Source organism: Opisthocomus hoazin, chromosome 9, assembly GCF_030867145.1.
Source record: "Opisthocomus hoazin isolate bOpiHoa1 chromosome 9, bOpiHoa1.hap1, whole genome shotgun sequence".
Classification (NCBI taxonomy): Eukaryota; Metazoa; Chordata; class Aves; order Opisthocomiformes; family Opisthocomidae; genus Opisthocomus; species Opisthocomus hoazin.
This window is the reverse complement of record NC_134422.1, coordinates 21,133,496-21,157,062: the sequence shown is the minus strand read 5'-3', so window position 1 is coordinate 21,157,062 and position 23,567 is coordinate 21,133,496. Positions and strand designations below refer to the sequence as shown.

General features: G+C 39.3%; 1 protein-coding gene across 1 annotated transcript in view; it reads left to right on the top strand.

Moving 5' to 3' along the window:
• The window catches only part of GRB14 (growth factor receptor bound protein 14), a 77,358-nt gene that overhangs the window by 37,458 nt on the left and 16,333 nt on the right, over positions 1 to 23,567 (top strand). The window contains exons 3-5 of the mRNA XM_075430650.1: positions 10,907 to 11,063; positions 17,254 to 17,375; positions 19,337 to 19,411. Coding sequence (XP_075286765.1) covers positions 10,907 to 11,063; positions 17,254 to 17,375; positions 19,337 to 19,411 — 354 coding nt within the window. The remainder of the gene's footprint in view (positions 1 to 10,906; positions 11,064 to 17,253; positions 17,376 to 19,336; positions 19,412 to 23,567) is intronic.

Below are 23,567 nucleotides of genomic sequence, written 5' to 3'. Positions count from 1 at the left end.
TTTTCCTAACAGAGTCCCCTTTTGTGATTGTTTTACCTCGCAACTCACGTACTCGTGCCTCTAGACTTGAGGTGGGTTTTCCATCCCACTTCCTCATGTCCTCTCCGTGGTCACGCAGGTAAAACCACAGGGTGCCCCAGGGTGTGTAGCCTCTGTATTCCCTCTCCTGAGCAGGGAAACGCTTGCCCCTAATAGCTGAGACACTGGCCCGTACAGGTGGGGAGTAGGACATGTTCTCTTTGATTTGCCGCACCTCCCGGGCCAGTTTCTCCACAGCTGAGACAAGGGAGGAAGAGAGACTTTCCTCATATTGGCGGAGTCTGACAGCCACCTCGTCCACTGTTGGTGCGTCTTTACCTTTCCAGTTTACAACTGCCAGTGAGTTGGCATGCGAGGATGGTGCGCTCCGCACAAACTTCCTCCACATGGATTGTGAGCACTGGAGTTCATCTGGGTCTGTGGGTACCTGCTCATCGTCTGTGTCACAGTAAACCAGCTCCCGCACAGCTAATTCCCTCAAGTACTGAATACCCCTTTCCATATTGGTCCACTTGCCAGGATAGCATACAAAATCTTCACTGAAGGGGTATCTCTCCCTCACACCTGACAGAAGTCTCCTCCAGAGGCTGAGGATTTGTTCCTTTTTCCCAATAGCCTTGTCAATGCCCCCCATCCCTGGCCAGGGATCCCAGCTGCTTGGCTTCCTTGCCCTCTAACTCCAAGCTGCTGGCCCCATTATCCCAGCACTGCAGCAGCCAGGTGGCAATGTGCTCGCCTGGGTGGCGGCTGAAATCTTTCCGCATGTCTCGCAGCTCCCCCAGGGACAGGGACCGGGTGATGATCTCTGTCTCTATCTCCCGTGATGACCCTGGCTCATCGTCATCCCTCCCGGAGCGATCTGCTCTCTTTGCGTCTTTCTTTAGTTTTACAGGGGCGACTGCTACTGGCACAGGTTGGTCATTGGGCTCAGCCACGCTGCCTGCAGCTGGAGCTGGGGCTGGAGCAGCTGCTGTGCCTGCCAGGGAAACCGAGGCAGACCCTGCAGCTGTGGCAGCGGCGGTGCCAGCCGGGGGGGCTATGACTGCCTGCTGGGCTGGAGGGGCTGCAGGGCCGGCTGGGGGGGCAGCGCCAGTTGCAGCGCCTGCCGCTTCGCTTCCCCCCCCTTTCCCCTTTAAGGCACTGAACAGTGTTGAACATGGCTCGGTAGGCATGGGCCAGACCCCAGCACGTTGCTGTGATCTGTGTCTCTCTGGAGTTCCCAGGGTGGCAGCACACTTTTTGCAGATATTTTACTAGTTTGTCCGGATTCTGTATTTGTTCAGGGGTGAGTTTAAAACACACCGCAGGTGCCCACTGCTCTAGACATCTGCCCATGCTGTCCCACACACCCAGCCACTCACAGCTATCCAGCCCCGGGGCAGGTCTCTGCAGGATGTTCTTAACGACTTGCTTAACAAAACCCAGAACCCGTTCAGGAGGCATAACAAAAGGAGAGTGCTGCCCTGAGCCTCCCACGGGTACTCGAAATTCTCAAAAGCAGTTAGGACCAGCCTGAGGAAGAGAGGGGGGGCGAAAGAGTGGGGGAAGGTATCCCCTTCGGTTTTCCCCACAGACTGGGTTTGATTATTAACAAAATCTAAGACATAGGATCCGAGGTACGGAAATGACCGCAGTGCCGCATGCAAATACAAGACTAATTTCATGCACAGTGATGTTATCATAAGTCGATATCGTACAGTACAGCAAAATCATCATCTTAATCCTTTTTCCAGTGATGATGAACAGCATGGCAATGAACACATAGTGCAAGTACGGATTTACATAGCAGAGCCACTTGATCAAAGTCAGAAACATTTTTTTTTCCTTTTTTACCGGCGACTACTTAACACAGAAAAATGCGTATAACAAAATTTAAGCAAATCTAAGAAAACAGTTTTAACACCCGCTGCTCAGCCCTGCCGTTATCCCTGCCCCACGCTTGGGCGCCAATTAAATGTTTTGGTTTCGGCTGCCGCCGGCAACAAAAGCGCCACGCGGCCGCCCCTCCCCCCGCTGGCGTGCGGAGGAGAATGGAAAGAAAGAGGCAGAAACTGGTGGGTCGGGATAAGGGCAGTTTAACAGAACAGCAAACAGAGGGAGAACAGGAACAACAACGATACAAATAAGGAGAAAACACAACCACGAACCGTACAACAGCCGCTCTCCCGAAACCGGACCGGCGCTGCACCCGCCCAAGCCGCGAGTGCGTTCCCGCCGCGCCGCTCCCCCCCCACCGGAACCCAGCGTGACGTCACATGGTATGGAATACCGGGCTCTGTTTGGCCAGGTGGGGTCAGCCCCCACCCCCCGGCTGTGCCCCTTCCTGGAGTCCGGTGAAAATTAACCCTGTCCTGGCCAAACCCAGGACAGACTCTCTATTGAAGTAAATTGTTCTGTCCATCCCCGTCCTTCCTTGTAAATAATGTGTGTTCTTGTTAAGAACTTTATTGTGGTTTTTACTTCTGTAGATCCCATTGCATTTCTTACTCCTGATTTGATCCTTTCTTGTGATAATGGCTGTTGATGGTGATAAATCTTTCACTTTCTATGTTTAATCTACTTCTTATTTGTTACTGTGATGCTTTCTTGCAATCGAACTTGACAGTGTAGCTGTTGTTATTTAATTCTACAGTTACAGTAACTTTTTGAGCAAAGTATCTTATAGTTATCATATAGTTAACAATAATCTCACTTTCTTCTCTGAAACTAGTTGTGCTAGGAGTTAATTGTCCAAAGCATGGAAGTTGCTTTCTCTAGACCTTGCCTATTGTTCAGTTTTATACAGAGAAATGAAATATTCTAGTAACTATTTTATTACTGTTTATAACTATATTTTGCTTCTGTTCACCAATATTGAAAAAGTGAATGTATCAAATTCAGGATTAAATAATGGTATTTATATTTCAACTTTCCTGTTGTCTTTCAAACCTTGTTTCTCTTCTGTTTTACTGACATTTGTCTTTGAGGTGATTGCATGTCAGCATTGTCCTCATTCTGCCATTTTTTCTAACATCATGTGATTGTCATAACCTTCATCTGAAAGAACTTTGCTGATGTATTTTTGCACATAGCTTATTGTAATTTGGAGATCTGCATAATTTAACCTCCCTTTTCATAATACAACATATTTACACATCCAAAGCAGTAGTCGTATGAGGAAGTCTAAGTGCTTCACAAATCTTAACAAGTTCACTCTGTTACCCTACTGTATAGAAACAGATTTGAATTTCCCTGCCCCCTTTTACAAAAAGGAAACTGAGGGACGAATACTGACTTGCCCAAAGTCAGATGGCAAATATATATTTTAAAACTAAGAACTGGACCTTTTTTGCCTATAGGTAATCTCAAATATTTTTTGTTACTTCTTCACATTTCTCTTTAGTTCCTTTTTTTGGTGCGATTTTTCCATTCATGGGATGGTCAATCTTGTGCTGGATTAGGTAGGGCCATACTAAGAGTCTGGGGAAGGGGAGTGACTGAGTGGGCTATATAATATAGACAGTTACCATAGCAAATGATCAGAAGACTACTACAGAAAATAAATAGAAATTGTTTTAGTTGATAATGTGTGCATACTGTTACTGTGAAATTAAACATTTTTTTTAATGCCTTCTAACAGAATATTTAGGTCTAAAAAAATTCATTACGTTTTGAGGCAACAAACTCATGAAGTGCTAGAGACACTGAGCTTGTCAGTGGTCTTAGATCTGAATGAAGACTGGAAATTGACTATTTTTGCTCTTTGAAATGTCATTTTTAACATGGTTAGATTTTAGAAGCAATGAGTTTTTTAGAAAAAACCTAGGGGTTCTCAGAAAAGTAGACAATTTTTCTAGACTTTACTCTTCCTTTTTTGGCACTTTGGTTTCGTTGCAAGACAGACATAGTTGATTATTAGTGGGTTTATATCTTTTAGTGTTTGTGGGACCATACCTCAATGTATCAATAACAGATAAGTGTACGCAAAGTTTGTGTTTGATCACTTGGAAGAACAGCTTCTCCTCGGGCAGCCACTTCATTCTTTGATGTTTGCTGTCCTTGTGACTTGGCTTACCTTCAGTTTCTTTAAATTGATCTCCAAGGTCTTCAATATATGGCTTCACAAGCTGTACAAGACGCTTAACTTTTCCTTAATAGCCTTGGTAGTCCTATTGAGGAAGATGACAGTTTCGTTTTTCATTTAGTTTTTCATTTTGTGTCGCTTCTAAAGTGTCCAGTGTGCCTATTTTGGCTGGTTTTATAAATTTTCTGGTTTGTACCTTGAGAAGCAAGCAAGATATTCTAGAACATTGGAGCCATAGAATAGAAGATGTCGCTGGCAACAGGGTCTTAAAATTTCCCTTCCTGAAGTTGCTGGGAATACAGGGAGTCTGCGCATGACAGAGACACTGAGTCTAATGCTCATGTCACCTAAGCTACTGTACGTATATGCCGTATATTTTTCTGCATGGGAGTAGTGTTCCTTCTGTCTCTTGAACCTATACTGTGTTACAGATGAGAACTTGGGATTCACGGGGGACCTGTATTTTACATAAATTTGTTTTTTTGGATTACAGGCTGGAACTCAGATTTGGCCTTTTTCCTATGGACAGGCTTCCAGGTCGTTGTCCCTAATTGCTGGGTGACAGTTCCTACCTGCCCAATTATACACGTTGACAAGTCTGTGCAGAAATCACATGGTGCCTTGTGAACCCTCCTCAGAAGAGAGGGCCACAGGCTTAATGACCGCCACTTTGGATTTAGGTGCCTAAACTATTAACGAATCCTCTGTTGTTTGGTGTCTGTGCTTTGGTTTTCTGCGTTTGTTCCTCACAAGGACGTGTACAGGACAAATTTTGGAAATTGTTGTGGCGATTGCGAAAATAGTGGCTTTACAATGAGCAGCTACAGTTTATCATTGCGCACACTTCCCCCCCCGCCCCCGACAGACAAACTGTGAGAATTCTTTTGGCCTGGAGATCTTCCCTTTGGAGGAAATATTGGAAGCTGGCATATTTAAAGGGAAAGTCTTGCATTCACACCTGATAATGAAGATAGTAAACTTTATTAACATTTTTTTTTTTAATTAGTCGTGAGTTAACCTGTCCTTAAATATTTTTATGAATGTGGAATTTTGCTGATTCTCTCTAAAACCAAGACAAGCTATTGCTAGAACTCATAAAATAGTTCAAAATGCTAGAAATTTCTAAGTCCTTCCATTGTAGTTCAAATACACTCCAAATTCCCCTGCCCTCTGCCAATATCAATAAGCAAAAAACTTTGTCTAGCAGGGGGCAAGGTTGGAAGTTGGAGAAGAAATGCTCCAGGCAAATCGCCTGTTAGTTAACATTAAAGACAGAGGTTAGCACAGTACCGGGCAGCATCTCAGGGGAAGTGTGGCACCCTGGAGTGTAAGACTTATAAGGCCTGGTTTTGCATACAATAACTGTGCACTTAACATAAATGTGACTGAAATTGTAATGTAAGTACCAAATGTGTGATGTTTTATTCATGGGGGAAAAATAATTGTAGAAATTATAACCTAAAGTTAGATACTTGTATCATTACAAATAAAAGTGGCCTGATTTTTTTTAAAGGTGCTGACCATTCGCTGTCTTCATGGCTATAGGGGAGCATTAAGAATCATGTAAATGTCAGGTCATTTTGAGATAGGCATGTAAATATGGGCTCCATTTGCTGAGCAGTTCTTTTTCTGTTGGATCTACCTGGCTTTTTTCAAGCGTCAGGACTTAGTTTGAAATTTGAAACTCCTCAGTGCAGGGCATGGTCTTTCCATATGTTTGTGTAGTTTCTGCAGATTGGAACTTCCAAAACAGATGGCTTGAAGATTCTGAAGAATCAGACTTGGACACCCTCCCTTAAAAGTCTATGAAACACATTATTTAATTATTGTAGTGGAGATGACGGCTGAGTGTGGAAGAAAACTCGGAGGAGTCCAGCCTTCTCTTGCTCCTCCCTCCTCCCACACTGATTACCTTATGTGCTCTCTTACTACTTCTTTTAAACAGATTCTGATTTTTTTGCTCCTTCTGATTATTTTTTAGTATAAAAGTTAGAGTGTCCTTTTTCCCTTTCTGTGTTAAACACTAGGCTATATTTGTCAACATAGATTGTCCGTTCTGAGTTCAGATGATTAGTGAAATATGGACAATAATGTATTTTATTTTGAAGCAATGTTTCTTAGTGAAGTAGTTTTTGGAGGGATATAGATGCATTGCACATACTTCTGGGATCTTGGCTGATTTTTAATATATTGAAAAATGGAAAAAGGATGTGTAGGAAATCTGTACCTCCTTGGCTGCTCCCATAGACAATTAAAATGATTAAAATTTGTCATGTGCAGCTTGGTACTTTCCCCTTATAAGAAGATCTCGGAGCTGCTAATTTCTTACTTCCAGTAGCTTAAATGAAAGCTATTGAGATGTTTCTTTTCCTGACCTTGGGAAGAACTAAAATTTCCTTGTATTTATAAGCTAGACAGGAAAGAAGATGTGAGCATTACCGAGGCAACTTTTTCAAACTGTCTACTAATAGGTGTAGTCAAGGGAAGTTAAATAGCTTGCTTTAGAACAAAGCTTAAGAGTGTATGGTAACAAAAACTGTAATGACAGCTTATTCTCAGTTAGCAGCTCTTTTCTTCTGTGCTAATTCTCAGACAAATTTTCAGGGGAAAAAAATGGAAGAGAGTGGGGATGATTGGCCAGCCTAATGCTTGGTGATAACTGCTAATAAAAATAAAGAAGTGGTCACTCAAGCATCCTCATCTCTCTAGGAGGTCAGCATAACAGCATCTTTAGCATAATCCTGCCACCCTTTAATTCTTGGAGCATCCTCATCTTCTGGGAAGAGAAGTATTTATTGCAACATATTTGCAAGGAAAAAGAGGATTTTGAATTGATCCTTTTTCACGTGATCCACTCCCCTTGGAACAAATACATTCCCAGCAAATCCTACAAGAGACTTTGCTTCAAACACAGCAGAAAGCGCAGGCTGAGCATCTTTTTCTAATTAAGAAACCCCTCAAAGGTCATTCTGATGAGATTTACACCATCGCATTTAATTCATTAAACTAAAACTGTAACAGGAGTTCAGAAGGGTCTGTTAGGTGACTGGCTGTCTGTTGTCTCCTGCTGTATTTGAATCCCTTGCAAGGAAAAGAAAAGGGCACTGCATTTGTGTTTTGTAAGGTACCGCTTGTCGTAGATGTGAGCTGGAGTGATCTATTGTCCTAGACTTGTGCAGGATTTGTTTCCCTATACTGAGAAAGCCAAGTGAGAATACTCACAGAGAATACAAACTCTGGGGTTTTTTTTTCAATTGTTTTTTTGTTGTGGTTTTTTTGTTTTGTTTTAGCTGTGCTCCTGTAGTCCAAGGCCACGTCCAAGGCTTCCCACTCCTCAAGTTGAATGGCCGCAGGCAGCTCATTATCATGACTCGTGCTGCTGTCTTCAGCATTTTAAAAAGTCTGTTGCTATTTCTTCAGCAATAAGAGTGTAGTCATCTGCACTGTGACTCTTAATCCTTTTAAAAAGAATTTCTGTAAAAATCGTCCGGCCTCAGCATGGGCTGTACGTGCTCTTGCTGTAAAACAAACACACCACCTAAATTAATGAGTACCTGGAGAAAACTGTAGTTGCTGGTACGTGCTGGCAGGGTCCCTAGCCAGGGTGCTGGCATGGATTCTCACCCTGGCTTTAGTGCGAGAATATTCAGAAATGGAATATTTCAGTTGGAAGGGACCTACAACAATCATCTCATCCAGTACTAGGGAAGTCAGTTTGGTTCTCTCGCTTCCTTTCCCCTTCTGTATGGTTTTCAGCCTGTAAAACCTTTTTGATTCAGCCTGGCACAGACGTCCTGGAGAGGCTGATGAGGCTGTCCCTGACCTCCCGTGCTGCCCAGAGCAGGACATGCTTTAAGATGATGGGATGCTGTTTGGTCTACTCACCTGTACAGCCCTCCATCCCATTCGTAGTGCACCCTGCCAGACACCTCTTTTAATTTCATCTTTGAATCCTTGTAAATACTGCAGGAATTTAAAGAATTCATTTTCTGAACTGCAGAGCATAATTTCTGTGTGACTGGAGTAGGAGTTTAAGGTGTGTGTGTGGAGCAAGACCCTGCTGTAAGCAGGCTGCTTTGTTACCCATCTCGCTTGCTTAGCAGTGGGAATGCTGCCAAAGCACAGGTATCTTACAAAACCAGCCATAGCCATCAACCACGGCTGCTTTGGCAGTATTGATCATGGAATTCAGTATTAATGTGGTCTTTTTGCCTTTTGTGTTAAATGTAAGTACCAGACTGTAGCTTAGGCCTGTGGAAACTTTGGACTGACTTTCTCCATGGTCTGCCTGTTTTCCGTGGAAGACTCTGCTTTGAGGTGGTTGAGTCGTGAGTAGAGAGGATTTGCACCAATTTGGAAGCGTGATTTTAATGTTTGCTGGATCCTGGAGATTGGTATCATGGCAGGGGTGGCTGATCCTCGTGTGGAACTCTTGAGCTGTCATAATGTATTAGCTGAAATATTAAAGCAAATCATCATGGGCTTTATGCTGATTTAATATGTAGGACCAAAGTTTGTAATAGAATTGCTGTATATGTAGCTCCATAGAGAAAGGCAGATTTTGGAGAGGAGTGTGCTTTAGTCTCTATATGGTTTTCAAATGGAATCCTTTTTCCTTGTTCTGATGTTTGAAAAGCATGGGTGAACTGACCTGATTTTTTTTTTAAATTTTTTTATTGTTGCCGTTATTGGGAGAGAAGCAGGTGGCAGGCAATAGCGTTGCAGCTCCTTGCTTACTTTCCTACCAACTTTGGCACAAACCAGAGAAGGAGCTGCGGTAACAAGTTCGGGCAGCAATACAATGCTGATTGTTCATTAGGTGCTTGAAATAAGCAAGTGTTTAGTAAGGTAGCAATTAAGGATTGACTGACAATAACATGCTTGTTTGTCTTCAAAGTAAGAACTTGTGTCTTGACATTTAATGAAGGGTTTACAATGGTACTCAGGTTTTGTGCATAAAGTTCAGATGAGGTGTGTCGTGTGTTCTAATGAATATGGATAAGTTGAATAAAATGAGAGCAGGATTTTTGAGATAAATAAAAAACGTCTTGGGGATGTCTGTGCTTTGCCATAGACAGGGTGGGCAGGGTGGCTAAACCTGTGCTGAGTTCCTTGCTGTTGTGACCAGGCAGTCACTGGTGAGTGAGCTGCTTAGTGTTCCCTTAGGCACAGTGCACAGCAGGCACTGCGCTGGGGATGGACAGTCACACTCCTCCTGTTTTGGTAGAGAGGGAATAATGTTACAGTGTTACTTTGCACTACTGGAAAATGTAAATATTGGGGAACAAATCCCATTCTTAAAGATGAATTCGTGTATTCGCTTCCAGTCTCATGATGTTGAGTCGCCTTTGGGTGAAAATATTTGTTTGAAAATGCAAAGAGTGAAAAGGATGGATTCCAGACTTGATCACTTAGTGTGTTTCTGAGTACCTGGGAGACTTTTATGGCATGTTTAATGTTGAATCAAATCTTCTATACCTATTGCTCATGTTTCCCTGCCTGTTTGTGTTTATTATAAGATCTCAAACATCTGTTTTATTTTAGGGACCATGGCACTATTACAGCATACCATAGATAAGAGTTGATCCTACTGTCAGCAGCCTCAATATTTTGCACTTTTTGTGTTTTGTCTACTTTAAAAAAAAAGAGAAATAGAGGAAGTCTAACAGAGTATTGAGTTTCTTGGCTGCCGTGAGGAATATGAAATTATTTTATATCTTCAGTGTTGACTTTTAATGGGATTAGTTACTGTACTGAGCTTACAAAGACAGGGCACTAATGATTTGCATCAATTCCATCCAAGCTGCTGATTCATCTGATTCACTGATTCGTTCTCCTTCAGAGAGAGAAAATACAGAAAACCAGATCTAAATGGTCATGCCTTATTTCAAACAGTCAATATGCAGTAAGACTTCCTCAGCCTCTTCATTTGAAACTAAGCATAAGCAGGTTTAGTTCAAGCTTCACCTCTTCAAGAACTTAACAGACACCCATTCTTCAGGACACTAAAATGTGAACCAATATTGAAAAATACGAATTTTTACTGAAATTTAAAAGTAAAACTGACAACTGTAAGTCATGAGAGTTTATATTGCCTTCCTCCTTCACCCCTCAACATATTTAATGAAATAAAGAAACTTGGAAAAGTACTGAGATAAAATATGATAAAAATTGTCTACTTTGTGAGGTTTTTTGCATGTACGTCTTCTAAAGCATGTTTACTTTCTTGTTCCTCATGTGATGATGATTCTTTTCCATGTATGACATTTTTTGATTCTGTATTTATATGTGGTTTGTTTTTTTTTTTTACTCATAGTTCCAGTTCTTGCTTGTCAAAATTTGAAGTAGCTCTGTAGCATCTTATATTTTAGTGTCTATGGAATTGTGAGCATCTCGAATATGGTTGCTATTCTCTGGACTAACTCTATCAAGTCTTTCTACAGTTCTGCAGTCATGGAGTTCTTCAGTTTTACTGTTTATCCTCTGTGGTTTCTTCTTTGCATTACAGTTTCACTGGGTTTATTTACCTATCCGTTACAATTTTTTTTTTAAAGTGAATGCACCAATCTGTCCAGTGTCCTGTGGCAAGGGATGTCCAGGAGCCAAATTTAGAAGTAGGATATGCTTTGCTCAGCTGTTTTGTTTTCAGTTATGGCATTGCACTAGAGAAATGGCTGTCTTTAGTGTTGCATCCTGTGTGTAAAGGTTCTTGTCTCAATCATGAAGCTGAGAGAGGAACATATTTGGCCTAACTTAATAAAAGATTAAATTTATGGATATGTTAGCTTTTTTTTTTTATTGCAGGTAATTAAAGTGTATAGCGAAGATGATACTAGCAGAGCTTTGGAAGTACCAAGTGATACAACAGCCAGGGATGTATGTCAGCTGTTGATATTGAAGAACCACTATATTGATGACCACAGCTGGACTCTGTTTGAACAACTTACCCACACAGGCTTAGGTAAGACTAAAACTATGCAATGATATGGCAGTAAATAAGATGTTTGGTTTTCATTTTCACATAGATGTACAATTGTGATAGAAAGACTTGGAAGCAAAATGATGGGAGAATTATGTGAGTTTGTTCTTTTTTAGGGGGTTGTTGCTTGTGTTTCTCTTTTTTTTGAAAGCATAGCTATAAAGTGCATAAATAACACACCTGAGTGAAATCTCTGACATTAACGACAGAAGACAGTTACACAGTGCTGTTCTCTTTGGACAATAGGACTCAGTCTTCAGAAACAACATCAGAGTAGGCTATTGGTTTTTCCCTTCAGTACAGTCAGCGTGGCTAGATTTATTGTGAACTCTGGGATAAGACTGCCTAAAAAGCAAACCAAAATCGTTCTTCTAAACTTCCAGTTATGGGACAATGAAGTGTGTTGAAGTGACTTTATGCTTAGTATTTTAAATTGCTGGAAACTAAACTCTCTGAAATTCTTCCACATCATCAGTGTTCCTCTAGTGTAGTAAAAAAACCTCTTTTTCTATTATACAGTTTAAAAGGTGTAATCTGTGGTTTCTGGTTACAACTATAATTTTAACTTCTGGTCTCTGCTCCTTTTTGTAATGTATAGGGATAATTTTGCAGTATAAAAACACATTAAGACAAATATGGGGAGAAAGGGGATGTTTGCAGAGATGTGAAAAATGCAGAGCATAGGAAAGACTTCACTCAGCAAAAGAGTTTAGAAGCTCACTGCTAGGGTGTGGTATTGAACTGATACTCTGGTCAGACAATCTTCCTTTTACAACACTATGTTTCAGTACTGTATTGTGTTTGGTTTTGATAGGGAGTTGTAAGAGAAAAATCTATTAGAAGCCAAATGCCATAAAAAAACCTGGTTTTAATTTCATGTCACTCAACGTTTCCATATTATTCTTGAACTTTGGCACTGTATTAGGGTTACCAAAGGTAGTACTTTTTCTGCAACGTCAAGGGCAGTTCCAGCTGCTAGTACAAGGTGTGGCAAAGAAAGAGGATATTTTGGGGGCCTTCTTGCATTCTAAAATATGTAGAAAACTCCATGTAGTCTTTAATTCTCAGAAATACTGTGCTGGTAGTTCGTAACTCCAGTACTGTTGATTTTAAAAGAAACTCACACCACCACCAAAAAAACAAACACACACACACCCCCCGCCCCCCATGGATATTTATATACGGCTAAAAGCTATTGTTAAACTCCCTTTCTGTGTATGTATCCAGGGAATCTGGACTACTTGTACATTTGTGTAAAATAAACTTGACTGTGCATCTCTGAATATATTATGTTTAACAGCCATATTTTAAAGATGAACTATAAAAGCTAAAACTGTTTTCTGCCCTTTTCTGCTACTTTATCCTATGAAGGCAGCCACAAATGTTTTTCAGATTTTTTTTTTTCTTGCTTTGTAACATTTCAAAGATATTTATAACCTTTTGCTCTGAATGCTTCAGTTGTAAGATGCTTCCAGCTCAGAGTAAGGTCAGAGTTAAATCTGGGTCAAGGCTGTAAATGACTGACCGCTACAGAAGAAGAGGTATAAAAATGGCTTTAGACAACACTACTATATAAATAGTGGAAGCATTTTCTGTGTTTTATAGTGTGGCTGGTGTTTAAGTAGTGTAGTAACTATTGAGGAAGACACTTTGGACAAGCCATGCCAGAACAATAATGGCATTGTTTCTCCAGGTTTATTTATTTGCACTATACACTTTTCGTCAAATAGTGTGTTTGCTTCAATCTGAAGGATTTCTTGGAAGATTTCAGTATCAAATCATTAGTGAAGTTGTTTTTTCCTAAGACTCTGAAATTTTCCAAATTGCTGGGTGCAGGTCTGAAGACCTGCATTCACTACACAGTCTTCTGATTGCTTTTGGCATAATTTTAGAAAAAGGTGAATTGTTCGTTTTTAAAATAAAATTATTTCCTAGTTGATGAGGGTGGCAGTTCAACATTACTAGACAAGGAAAGCAATAACTTGAGATTTTTTTTTTTTCTAAATACTGAATAATAATGAATTTATTTTTATAGTACTGTTAGATCTGGTTATGTTTGAAAGGTTTAACATACTGATCTTGACTTGCGTTGAGTATATGCTTAAGCACTGGAGGAGTAGTGTGAACAAGTATTTTTCAAATAATGATTTAATTTTGGACTGTTTGCTATATATTATTCTTATTGTATGTTTCACCCATGGAAATTTGGACAGCCTTGCTGTTCCCAAGTTAAATGAATGGATAGAGAAAGGAGAAGTACTGTGAGTGAGTGTGTCCATCTGTGTAAATTCCAGTATGATGGGGATTAATAATTCATTCACCAATTAGTGAACATTTTCTTTAATATCTAACAGCTGTCTGAATACTCTTGAATTAGATATGATTGCATGAATCTTATTCAGCTGAGCACAGTGTTCTGCTTTTAATCAAGACAGACATTAATTACATGACCAGAGTGTGCCTTTATTGCTGTGTAGAGGTATCTGCATGTGAAGGTTAAAAAAGAAAAAATAAAAAAAAATCCCACCCAAAAGAAAACATAAAACCACGATCTGTGTATTCCTGTTTCCACAAACCTATATGCCCTTTAGCATGGAGCTGTACTGTTGGACATTAAGCATGGTTGTGTCCTCACTGCATTGCATGTCAGGTGCTGACGAGGTGGTGTTGGCTCTGAGTGACCGCTCTGGTGAGATGGTTCCTCCACCTGTGCCGCTTCCCCGGGGCGCTGGCCAGGGCACCCTGTCTGCCTGCCATGGGGCACCCACGCTGCGCAGAGTCTGCTGCCACCCACCCAGGATGCCCAGCCTGGCCACCCACCTCCGAAGTTTTGCAGTAGCCTGGGCTTGGTTTCAAATAGCTGAAGTACGAAAATTATGACAGCACCATAAATCGCAATGTATTTCAGAACTGTGTGTTTCTGATATGGGTCCTTTTTGTCCCAAGTTATGGAATTTGAATAAATTCTTGGATGTTTTTCACCTTGTCTAAGATTGTTGAAGGCAGCTGAGCTATGCCTGGATTTGTATGATGCCATGTCATCTCTACCACTGGGTACCTTGGTGTTCGATTCCCATGCTTTCACTGCAATTCTGCAGGGCAGGCTGTGAAAACAGATCAGTTTTTCATAGCTATTCTCCTTTTCAAGGAAAGTACTGTCTTCATCCCAGTATTTTTCCTTTTCTAGTGAGAAACTTTTGTGTTGACTGTAAACAGTTTTCCGTTTGCTTGTGCAGCTCAATAGACTTGTGTTCTAGGGTTCCTCTTTGAGTAGGCGATAGTGCCTTGGCCAGACACATCATCGTTGTGTTTCAGTCTCTCATTTTGATTTAATTATCTGCATTCTTTTAGGTAGCCTGTGGGACGGCTCACAAGGCACCATCTGTGCAATAATACTGTGCAATGGCTTTTCTGTTTTTTTATTTAGTTTAAATCTTTTTGCCCCACTGGATGGCTAGAGAGGAGGCTATTTGAAATGTGTTCTATTATGCATATCAATATGAAATCTTTTTTCATGTGCTTTAGTTGCTTTCTATAGTTAAATAGACTTTGTTTTGGACTGTACCAGATGCTCGTCATGTTAGAGACAGTAGTAATAAAGAAGTGGTAGAGAGGAAGGTAGAAACTCTCCAGTCTAGCTGGAATTAAAAAAATGATCTAACTAAACCAAAGTGCAGCTTTTTCATGGCAGCATTTAGGGATTTGGTTACAGGGCTCTGTTTTGGAGGGCACTAACTCAGTGTTTCAGTTCCTTCAAGAAAGTTGAATCAATGGTAAAATATTCTGTGATGTGACACCTTAAAAATAAAGAAATACCAGCATCCTTACCCATCGATTAGGCTGATGCAGGATGTCTTATACCAAGAAGTAAGTCTTGAGGAAATGGTATTTTCTTAAATGTCACAATGCCAAGCATTTAAGAGTTTTAAATGTCATCCCAGTGGAGCACTTTCTCTCTATGAAACTGAAAGGAAGATACACTGGTTTTGAGTAAGAACTTCAGTTCTTTAGTGTCTCTTTACCCCTGCATCTGAAGAATGTGTTCTGGAGTAGAGCAGCCAGTACAAGATTTTAAAATGCACACTTTTCTTTCAGTATTTTTAGGGTATTTTTTGTTTTCTGAATTGCTTTATGTTTTTATTTGCTTCATTTGATCTGGTTACAAAATATGACTTTCTTGTAGCTTCCTTAATCTCTGTCTTCATGGCCTCAAGAATGAGTTAAATTCAATGGAAGTTTAACTTTTCCCTACTTGATCTGTAGAGCATGAGAGTGCTTTGTCTTCTGCTAGTCATGAGCTTGAGGTTTTCCTGCTGAGGTGAAATTTAGCTGTATGAGTGTATTGTCTCTAAATTTGCTAGCTGGAAACTTGCTGAAGAAGCTTATAGATTTGGAGGCCCTGGTAAGGCTGTTACACACCAGACTGAACAGTGCGGAAGCAGTGACTGGCGAAGGAGGTGGCAAGAGAAGATCAGTAAAAAGATGCTGTAGTTCTGAAGAGGCTTTAATGATTTCAGATTTGAGGTTTGATTTTTATCTCTTAGAAGGTTATGCGTGCCATACTTTATGAAAGTTAGGCTCTGTATAGCCAGGACCACTTGCAAAAATTTACCATTTATTTAATGTTATGCCTAAGTTTTTTAAAAAAATTATACTACTCCTTTATCTATTATGATTTTTTAAAGAGTTTATGACAAAAGCCAGTTATATGAGAGCATCAACATTAGTTTAAAGTATATTGTGAGATCCCTTATGATAATGCAATGAGGTGTAGAAAATGTGATCAGAAAATTGTGAGTTATGTGGTTTTTATAATATATTTTTAACTGTCTTTTCCCTTTGAAACCATGATAAGAATTGGTTGTTAAAAATCTCGTAATTGGCAGGGAGATGTAAGTTTAGATCTCAAACCTGTTCTTAACCTGTAACTCATTATTGGAGTGTAATTTAAATCTGGAAGTGCCAATGATCATTTCAATAAAATCTACAACTTTGCTCAACTCCATCTTGTTCTTATTAGTTTGAGTCCACAACAAGGTACAAGTGGCCACAAAAACTGTATACTCTTTTGAAAGCGTGTTCATCCTTTTTTTGTAGGATGATTTTATAAACTGCTGATTTTTATTTTTTTTTTAAATACAGTATAAATAATATTGTACAGAAATTGTCCATAGTCTTTCAGGATTTGTGCTTAACTTCCTGCACTATGAGCAGTCCCATTACATTACTCAGAGTATGCAACATGTAAACATGCACAACACATCTACAGGAAAGTTCTTAAATTCTCTATCTTTCCAATAAGTGCATTTCATACTGCTGTAAAACGGAAAAATTTACACAACAATCTGAGCGGCAGAAGCAGTTTGAAGCAGTGAGAATACTGATTCTGAACACCAGTGCTGCGGTACAAATAACTACATTCTTTGCCTTTTCTTCCCCCCATCACACTGCGAAGCCAACTACAAATCAGGATTCACTTTGTAGGTTATTTTTTTATTTTGTTTTCTTTATTATTTTTTTTCATGGCTTGCTTTTACCATTCCTTTTACATATGCTAGTTCTGTGGCTGCTAAAATTCTCAGTACCCCTGGTTTATGCAAAAACATTAAAATATTGAAATGCCCTAAGTTCATTTGCAGTATTAGGAATGCTTCAGGACATAGTAGGGGCCTGGGGAGAAGACAACAAATTAATGCTATTCCGTGTTGCAGATAAGTTCCACTTTATGAATGATGCATTAGGGAAAGGAGCATTAGAAAGACGTTCCTGACACCCCAGACAGGCTGAGTGGATGGGTGAAGTGGTCTGCTGCCTGCTGCCCTGTGCATCACACAGCAGGAACTGCCTGGCAGGGAGGACAGGGATTTGGCAGTGCAATGAAATAAAGCCCTCAGCTGCCCTGTAAAAGAAAACAACAGCAAAACACAAACAAAACACCCCAGCGTGACCTACCTCCAAAGCTGGGCCCTACTGAGGTAGAACAGTAACTTGGTGTAACATGGACCTGGTTAATGGACTGTGTTCAGATTGCTTGTTTCATGTTTTATATTAATTTAAATGTATTTAATAATCTTTTTATTGTCTGACCTTTTTGTTTTCACGTTTTACTCTTAGGCTTTTAGGTGCAGGTTATGTGTTGTGTTTTTAAAATTTTTTTTTGTTTTTTTTACAGGAAGAGCTGTAGAGGACCATGAATTAGTGATGGAAGTCCAGTCAAACTGGGTAATGGAAGAAGAAAACAAACTGTATTTTAGAAAAAATTATGCCAAGTATGAGTTTTTTAAAAATCCACTGGTAAGTTCTGACATTACATCTGTGAAGTGGTGCAGTTGCTGTTGCTGCAAAATAGTCTTTTCTGTTACACACAGATAGGCAGAGTGTAAAGCTGTTAGTGTAACATGAGTCAAAAGGAATATTTGGCAGGGAATATGTGGGATATAGGAATATATTGTAGTACATGTAACTGTTGGCCGGTACCTTTGTTGCAATTGTAAAACATCCATGTTTGTACTTTTTTTTTTTCTTTTTCGGGTGAGAGGGGCAGACATGGGTTTAACTTTATTGAAGTTTGCACATGGATCTGCGACAAAATAAAGATTTTGAAATTGAGTGAAGTTTCCATCAAGTGACAACAACATATAAAATGAAGCAAGTGTGACGACGGGCATCTGTAGCAAAGATGGTTTTATTGTTAAAGTGAAAATCAAATGTTATGGCCTAGCACTGGCCAATGGCAGCTTTTTACAGCTGCAGCTAAAGACAACTGACACAAAAGGCCATGAGCAGCCATAACCTATTAGGAGTAAGTGACAGTGAAGCCAAAGTTAGTGTATGTAAGGAGTGGAAAGAGAGCAGAGGCAACTCGTAACTCAGGGATATTGCCAGAGGTTAATGCTGCTGATTCAGACCTTGGCTGATGGCAGAGGCCATGGAAGCAGTCCTGGCTCTGCGGGAGAAACTCATGATCTGATTGCTCAAATACATGGTGCGTTTGGGTCACTCCTAATGCTGTCTCTTATAAAGCCAGCTTGTTTCAGATGTCAAAGGGAGGAATAGCAGAAATGTATGAGGACTTGAAAGGTGAAAAGTGGAAGGGAACTCAAATTATCTACCTGTGAAAAGGATGAAAAGGTAAATATTAAGATACCAAAAGATATAAGAGATGTGAAGGTTTTTTTCCTGTTCCACCTGTATTTCTCTGGGCAAATCATGTACTCGCCTGAAATGGAGATATCACTGCACTAGTGAAAAGTTCTAAGCTTGAGATGGTTTACAGTTAGTAGAGAAGCTTCCAAAGAGTAAATATGTTTGTGTATTGGTGAGCCAGTGCGTGGAACCAGCTGTGGAGTGTAGCAGACATGCAGCTGTGACTAGCATCAGCAGCTGTGGCTAATCACGGTCCTTATTGTTCCTGTTGGGTCATTCTTCTGGCTACTGTGGTCCCAGGTGTAGCAAGAATGCTTTATCAGAAATGAGTTGATAAGAATTAACACTAGCAGTAGTTCAGTTTTATTAAAAATGACAGTCAGTGGACGTTGGAAGGTCAAGAGACTGTTAGCTTCAAACTTGTCCAAGGCTTGAGAAACATTTATTAGTAATGGTCAAACTTTTGGCTGGTTCATATCTGCATGACTCTGTTGAACTCCCCAGCTACAGGTCTGTCCCATAAATTCCCCCTCAGTCTTTCCTTGATAGTGAAATTGGCGCTTTAAATGTGGACTTTTTAACCACACCGTATTGATGTAGTCAGATTTTGATGTTAAATTGTATTCATATCATAAAAATGGACAATTAAAAAAAAAAACCAACTGAGAGGACTTGTTTTCAATTAATGGAAGTTATTCCCAGTTGTATTTTAGTGGGTTTCTAGTGTAATGAAAACAATAGCAAACAATATATTTTTCAGGATGTTGGTGTATATCCTCCCTACTTTGTAGCATATTGAATCCTCAGGCAAGCAACAGAAATTACTACTAGAAAAACAACACTCAGGGCCAAATACTGCAGTATGGATTGCACTGGTGTCTCTTGCTTCCAGAGACCATAGATGTTTTATTCAAATAATATAATTTTTCATCAAATAATATATAGGATGTCACAAATTTAGGAATTATATTACGGTAAACTTAGATTATTGGATCAGAGAATCTGCAATGTCTTGCACTGCGTTCAGAACTTTAATTTTATGTCCAAAAGAGATCGGAAGTTTAGTATTTATTTTTACAGAACTTTGATACAAATTGTTGTTGTTACAGAGCTTTTTTCCAGATCATCTGATATCTTTTCCAAGTGAGACCAATGCAGCTGTAAGCCACTCTGGGATGTTACAGGTATGTAATCTTTGAATGAAGATGAACCAGTGTAGCTCAGAATTTCCCATGGTCTTTGCTGTGTGAGCATAGCTCTTTGTCACTGTTGGATCTGTTGCAAGGTTTTGAGTAACTCGAAACATGGTTAATAATTTTTTTTCCTTATGAGATATGAAGTGTCCCTTCCAGACAGTCATTATATGACCACACTTGGAAACTTGGACTTTCTTTCGGGATCAAGGAGCACCAAAGTAGACAAAATGCAGTAAAAATGGTGAATACCTTCATTGGGGTTTTCCAGTGAAAGACCCTGCTTTCTTAAACTGGTGGAGTGCTGCAGTACTCAGCAAGTAGTTACCAGTGGGCCTTGGCAGAATACTGAGGAACTGGTAGTGTGATACAAGTGAATATAGAGAAAGAGTTAAATGGTTAAACTTAATGAGTAGAAAATTTAGACTGACTAGTATGATTTGTTAGCTTGAAGGCTACTGTGGCCTTAGGAAAAGAAATATGGTAGGTCACTCAGTGTTAGTCATCTTTTAAGCGGACACGAGGTTTTAATTTACAGTGGGAATAATTTCACAGAATGACCATATCAGGGATCATCATCTTACTTCTCAAAGAGGGGAAAAACGAGTAATAAAGGTGGAAACATACACATCACTCTTATTTGCTTGTCATTAGAAAAACTTAATTAATAATTCTCTGGTCTGAAGACAACAACCCTATGTGTGAGTTTTAGGGATAAAGAATGATTGGAAATACAACATAATAACACAAGATATTTAAGGTAGAACTAAAAGAAATACAGATATTATATATTTTTTAAATCTATGTAATAAATTCTACCTTAGCATCCACCAGTAAATGAAAAACATTAAAGAATTAATCCTCAAAGCATTCTTCTGTATTAAACACTTACATCCTTGTAGAACTGGATGTTAGTCAGGAGGTTATTATCGCAAATATAGTAAAAAATATTTCAAATTAAATTTAAATGACATATACTAGATTCTGTAAATCCATTTTTATAAACCTAAAGAAAAAATTTGTGATTTCAAAAGATGCTGCATATCTAATAAAAATTGGTTCACTTTTGCTGCCTAAGTAGCAAATAGATTTTTGCAGTCTAACATAAACATTTAATTTAGAAAATCTTGTCCCCTGTGTTAACAGAACTTAATATTTTTTGCTCACAAATGTAATTTGGTAGTTTGAAAAAAATAATAGACTTTTATAATGGAACTGTTTGCTATCTACTCTTGCACAGAACCTCTTTAAGCCCGTGTTGTGATATGTAGAACATGTGCAGAGCTTGTGAGTAAGATTAAGAATCATTCTAAATATATACAGTTGCATAACATTTTGATAGCTTGAAAAATTTATGAACTCTCTTCTGTTGCTATTTTATGTTGTATGGTCTGTTTAACTGTATTTCATCAAATAGAATCATATAATCATTAAGATTGGAAAAGACCTCTAAGATCATCAAGTCCAACCGTCAACCCATCATTGCCATGCCTTCTAAACCATGTCCCAAAGTGCCACATCTACATGGTTTTTGAACCCCTCCAGGGATGGTGACTCCACCACTTCCCTGGGCAGCCTGTTCCAATGCTTCACAACTCTTTCAGTAAAGAAATTTTTCCTAATATCCAATCTGAATCTCCCCTGATGCAACTTGAGGCCATTGTCTCTCGTCCTATCGCTAGTTACTTGGGAGAAGTAACTTCTCGCTTCTCGGCCTTTTGGCTAAGATAAAGTGTAGTCTAGAATTTACTAGGCACAAAGTAAAGAAAACCTTTGTGGATTGTGCAGCCATTATGCACATTTCAGCAGAAGCTGTTGGGTAAATTGTTTACAGTGAGTTGCTATTTCCTTGGAAACTTTCATTAAGACAAGTTAATGGGCTTGTGTTATTATTCATGATGTGCTTGGTCAAGTATCAGGAGAGACATTAGTTTTAACCACTCAGTGCTTACAAGTGATTAAAAAGATAACTTCTGATACTTTTACAGCTTTTTGTGGACTGAGCTGTAAGCAAGTAAAATGTTTTTCAAGTATGTTTTTCTTGACTTGTATTAAAAGTGAAAGAATGAGTATTTTGGCTGATGACTTTAAGTCAGAGCATCTAAATAGCCTCAAAACAAACAAACAAAAAAAATTTGCCTGTCTTCTATCCATTTAACATGTGCTAAGTAAAATTGCTAGGTCAGACATACACCGAATGTCTGTGTATACCAACGAGGGAGGTTTAACCTCTACATTGAGGATCTTTAGTCTGAAAAAAAAAAGTGTGTCACTATATTGGTTGGAGTATGGCTGCTCTGAGACATAACACCGTATGCGCATGTCTAGTGGTAGGCAGTATGGATCATTTGGAACTCGCTTTAGGTTATGTTTGCAAATCGGATGCTTTAAAACATGTCAAAAATGAATGTAGTAGGAAGACTTTAATCTGAGGCCTCTCCCCATAGTAATGAAATATTCTATTACTTTCAGAATTTGGGGTGGGTTGGTAGTTTGTGTTTTGAGAATTAGCAACTTTCATAGGTGGGTAACAAATTGGTTCACTTGGTCTAATTAGATGTGAAACTGTTGTTGAATGTAATTTTCAGTGGGGCTTGTGACTTGTTCAAAACATCATCTACTTATTGGAGCAACTCTTATTTTAGGCGAATTCATGTACGTACTAGATGCTTTATTATTCTTATTCATTTCCAGTGAATAGGCTGCACAGCATAGACAGTATTGGCAGAATTGAGTCCTTCTGAGTTAGCAGGTGAAATCCTTGCCTCACTGAAGTCAATAATTTTATTTTTTAAATTACTTGGAAGGGTCAAAATTTTATCCTAGGTTTCTTTCATTTTCTTTTTGTCTGCAAATAACATTTCCCCAATTATATAATTCTGGGTTTTTAATCTTTAATTGCACTTGTAGGAGAATTTTTTTCACTATGCAATATGTCATTCAGTGTTTTAACAGTGACATCTTCAAAATAGAAGGTTGAAATTACTTGGGTAACTACACTTTTTTCTGGTTTCGCTTTAAGAATAGACCTGTTCCCCCCCATTTCCATATTGTTTAATAGATGCAATTGATATTCAGATTCTGTAGGTAGACTTGAAGTTCAGAGTTCAAGCCTTGACCAATTTGTCTGCTTCTTTATAATAGCTTTTTACGTATAATGTGAATACATTAAAAAAAAGCTATTGTAGATAGCGCATGTCCAAGCCATTTTCCAGAGCAATGAAAAAAACCTTGCACCATATATACTTCCTAAATAAACATAAAAAAATAATGCTATATATGCAAAAAATTAAGGTAAAGACAGAACAGGATTACTGAGATAAACACACATAATTTTGTGAAAGACTGAGATGCTGAGAGTGCCTTTCCCTTTTACCCTTTCCCTATTGCCATCTCTTTCCCCATGTTCTTAGTTGTCCCCATTCTCTGCCTTCACAGATTTAAGATTCAAGCTTTCATTTCTTTAATCTCTTTGCCATAGCAAGTCCGCCTTTCACTGACCAGTTTCTAATCTTGTTCTGTTCCAGTCTTCAGGCTGAAATAGCCATGGACTGAATTTCAGTCTCTTGTCAGTCTCCTAGACATGTTCTAGTCTGCCTGTTGCTTTTCCCCATCTTCCACCCTAGGTTTTGCTGGCCTTTTTTCCAGTCTAAACCCCTCAGATTGACTGAAGTCTACAGAAGACAATATTGGGAATCAGTATCAGTTCTTCACTGGGCTTACTTGGTGCCCCCAGAATCTATCAGCAGGTTCAGGGGAAAATCCTGCTCATTCTCAGTAGCATTGGACTGGATCATGGCCGGCTGTCATCACATCTTTGAAGAATTCAGTCATCAAGTTCAAACTTGATTCACAGAGTCTTAGGAAAATTATGGCTTCTCTAACTCTCTACAACAGTGTGTAAGTGCTCAAGAAGTATCCACCTTAGCAAATGTTGTTGTTGTTTTCTCTGCTACCGCAACCATTTATTCACTGAAAATGTTGAAGGTGCGGACAAGTTGTGTAGTTAGGAGTGCAGCGTTCAATCTCTATTGCATTCAGTGACATCAAATATTTATGCATTTTTTATTATATTCATCTGAGACAGTGCAATGTTTTTCCTGTTCTGGTGGTTTTTTGTGTGTTGATTGATTTGATTTCTGCCCCC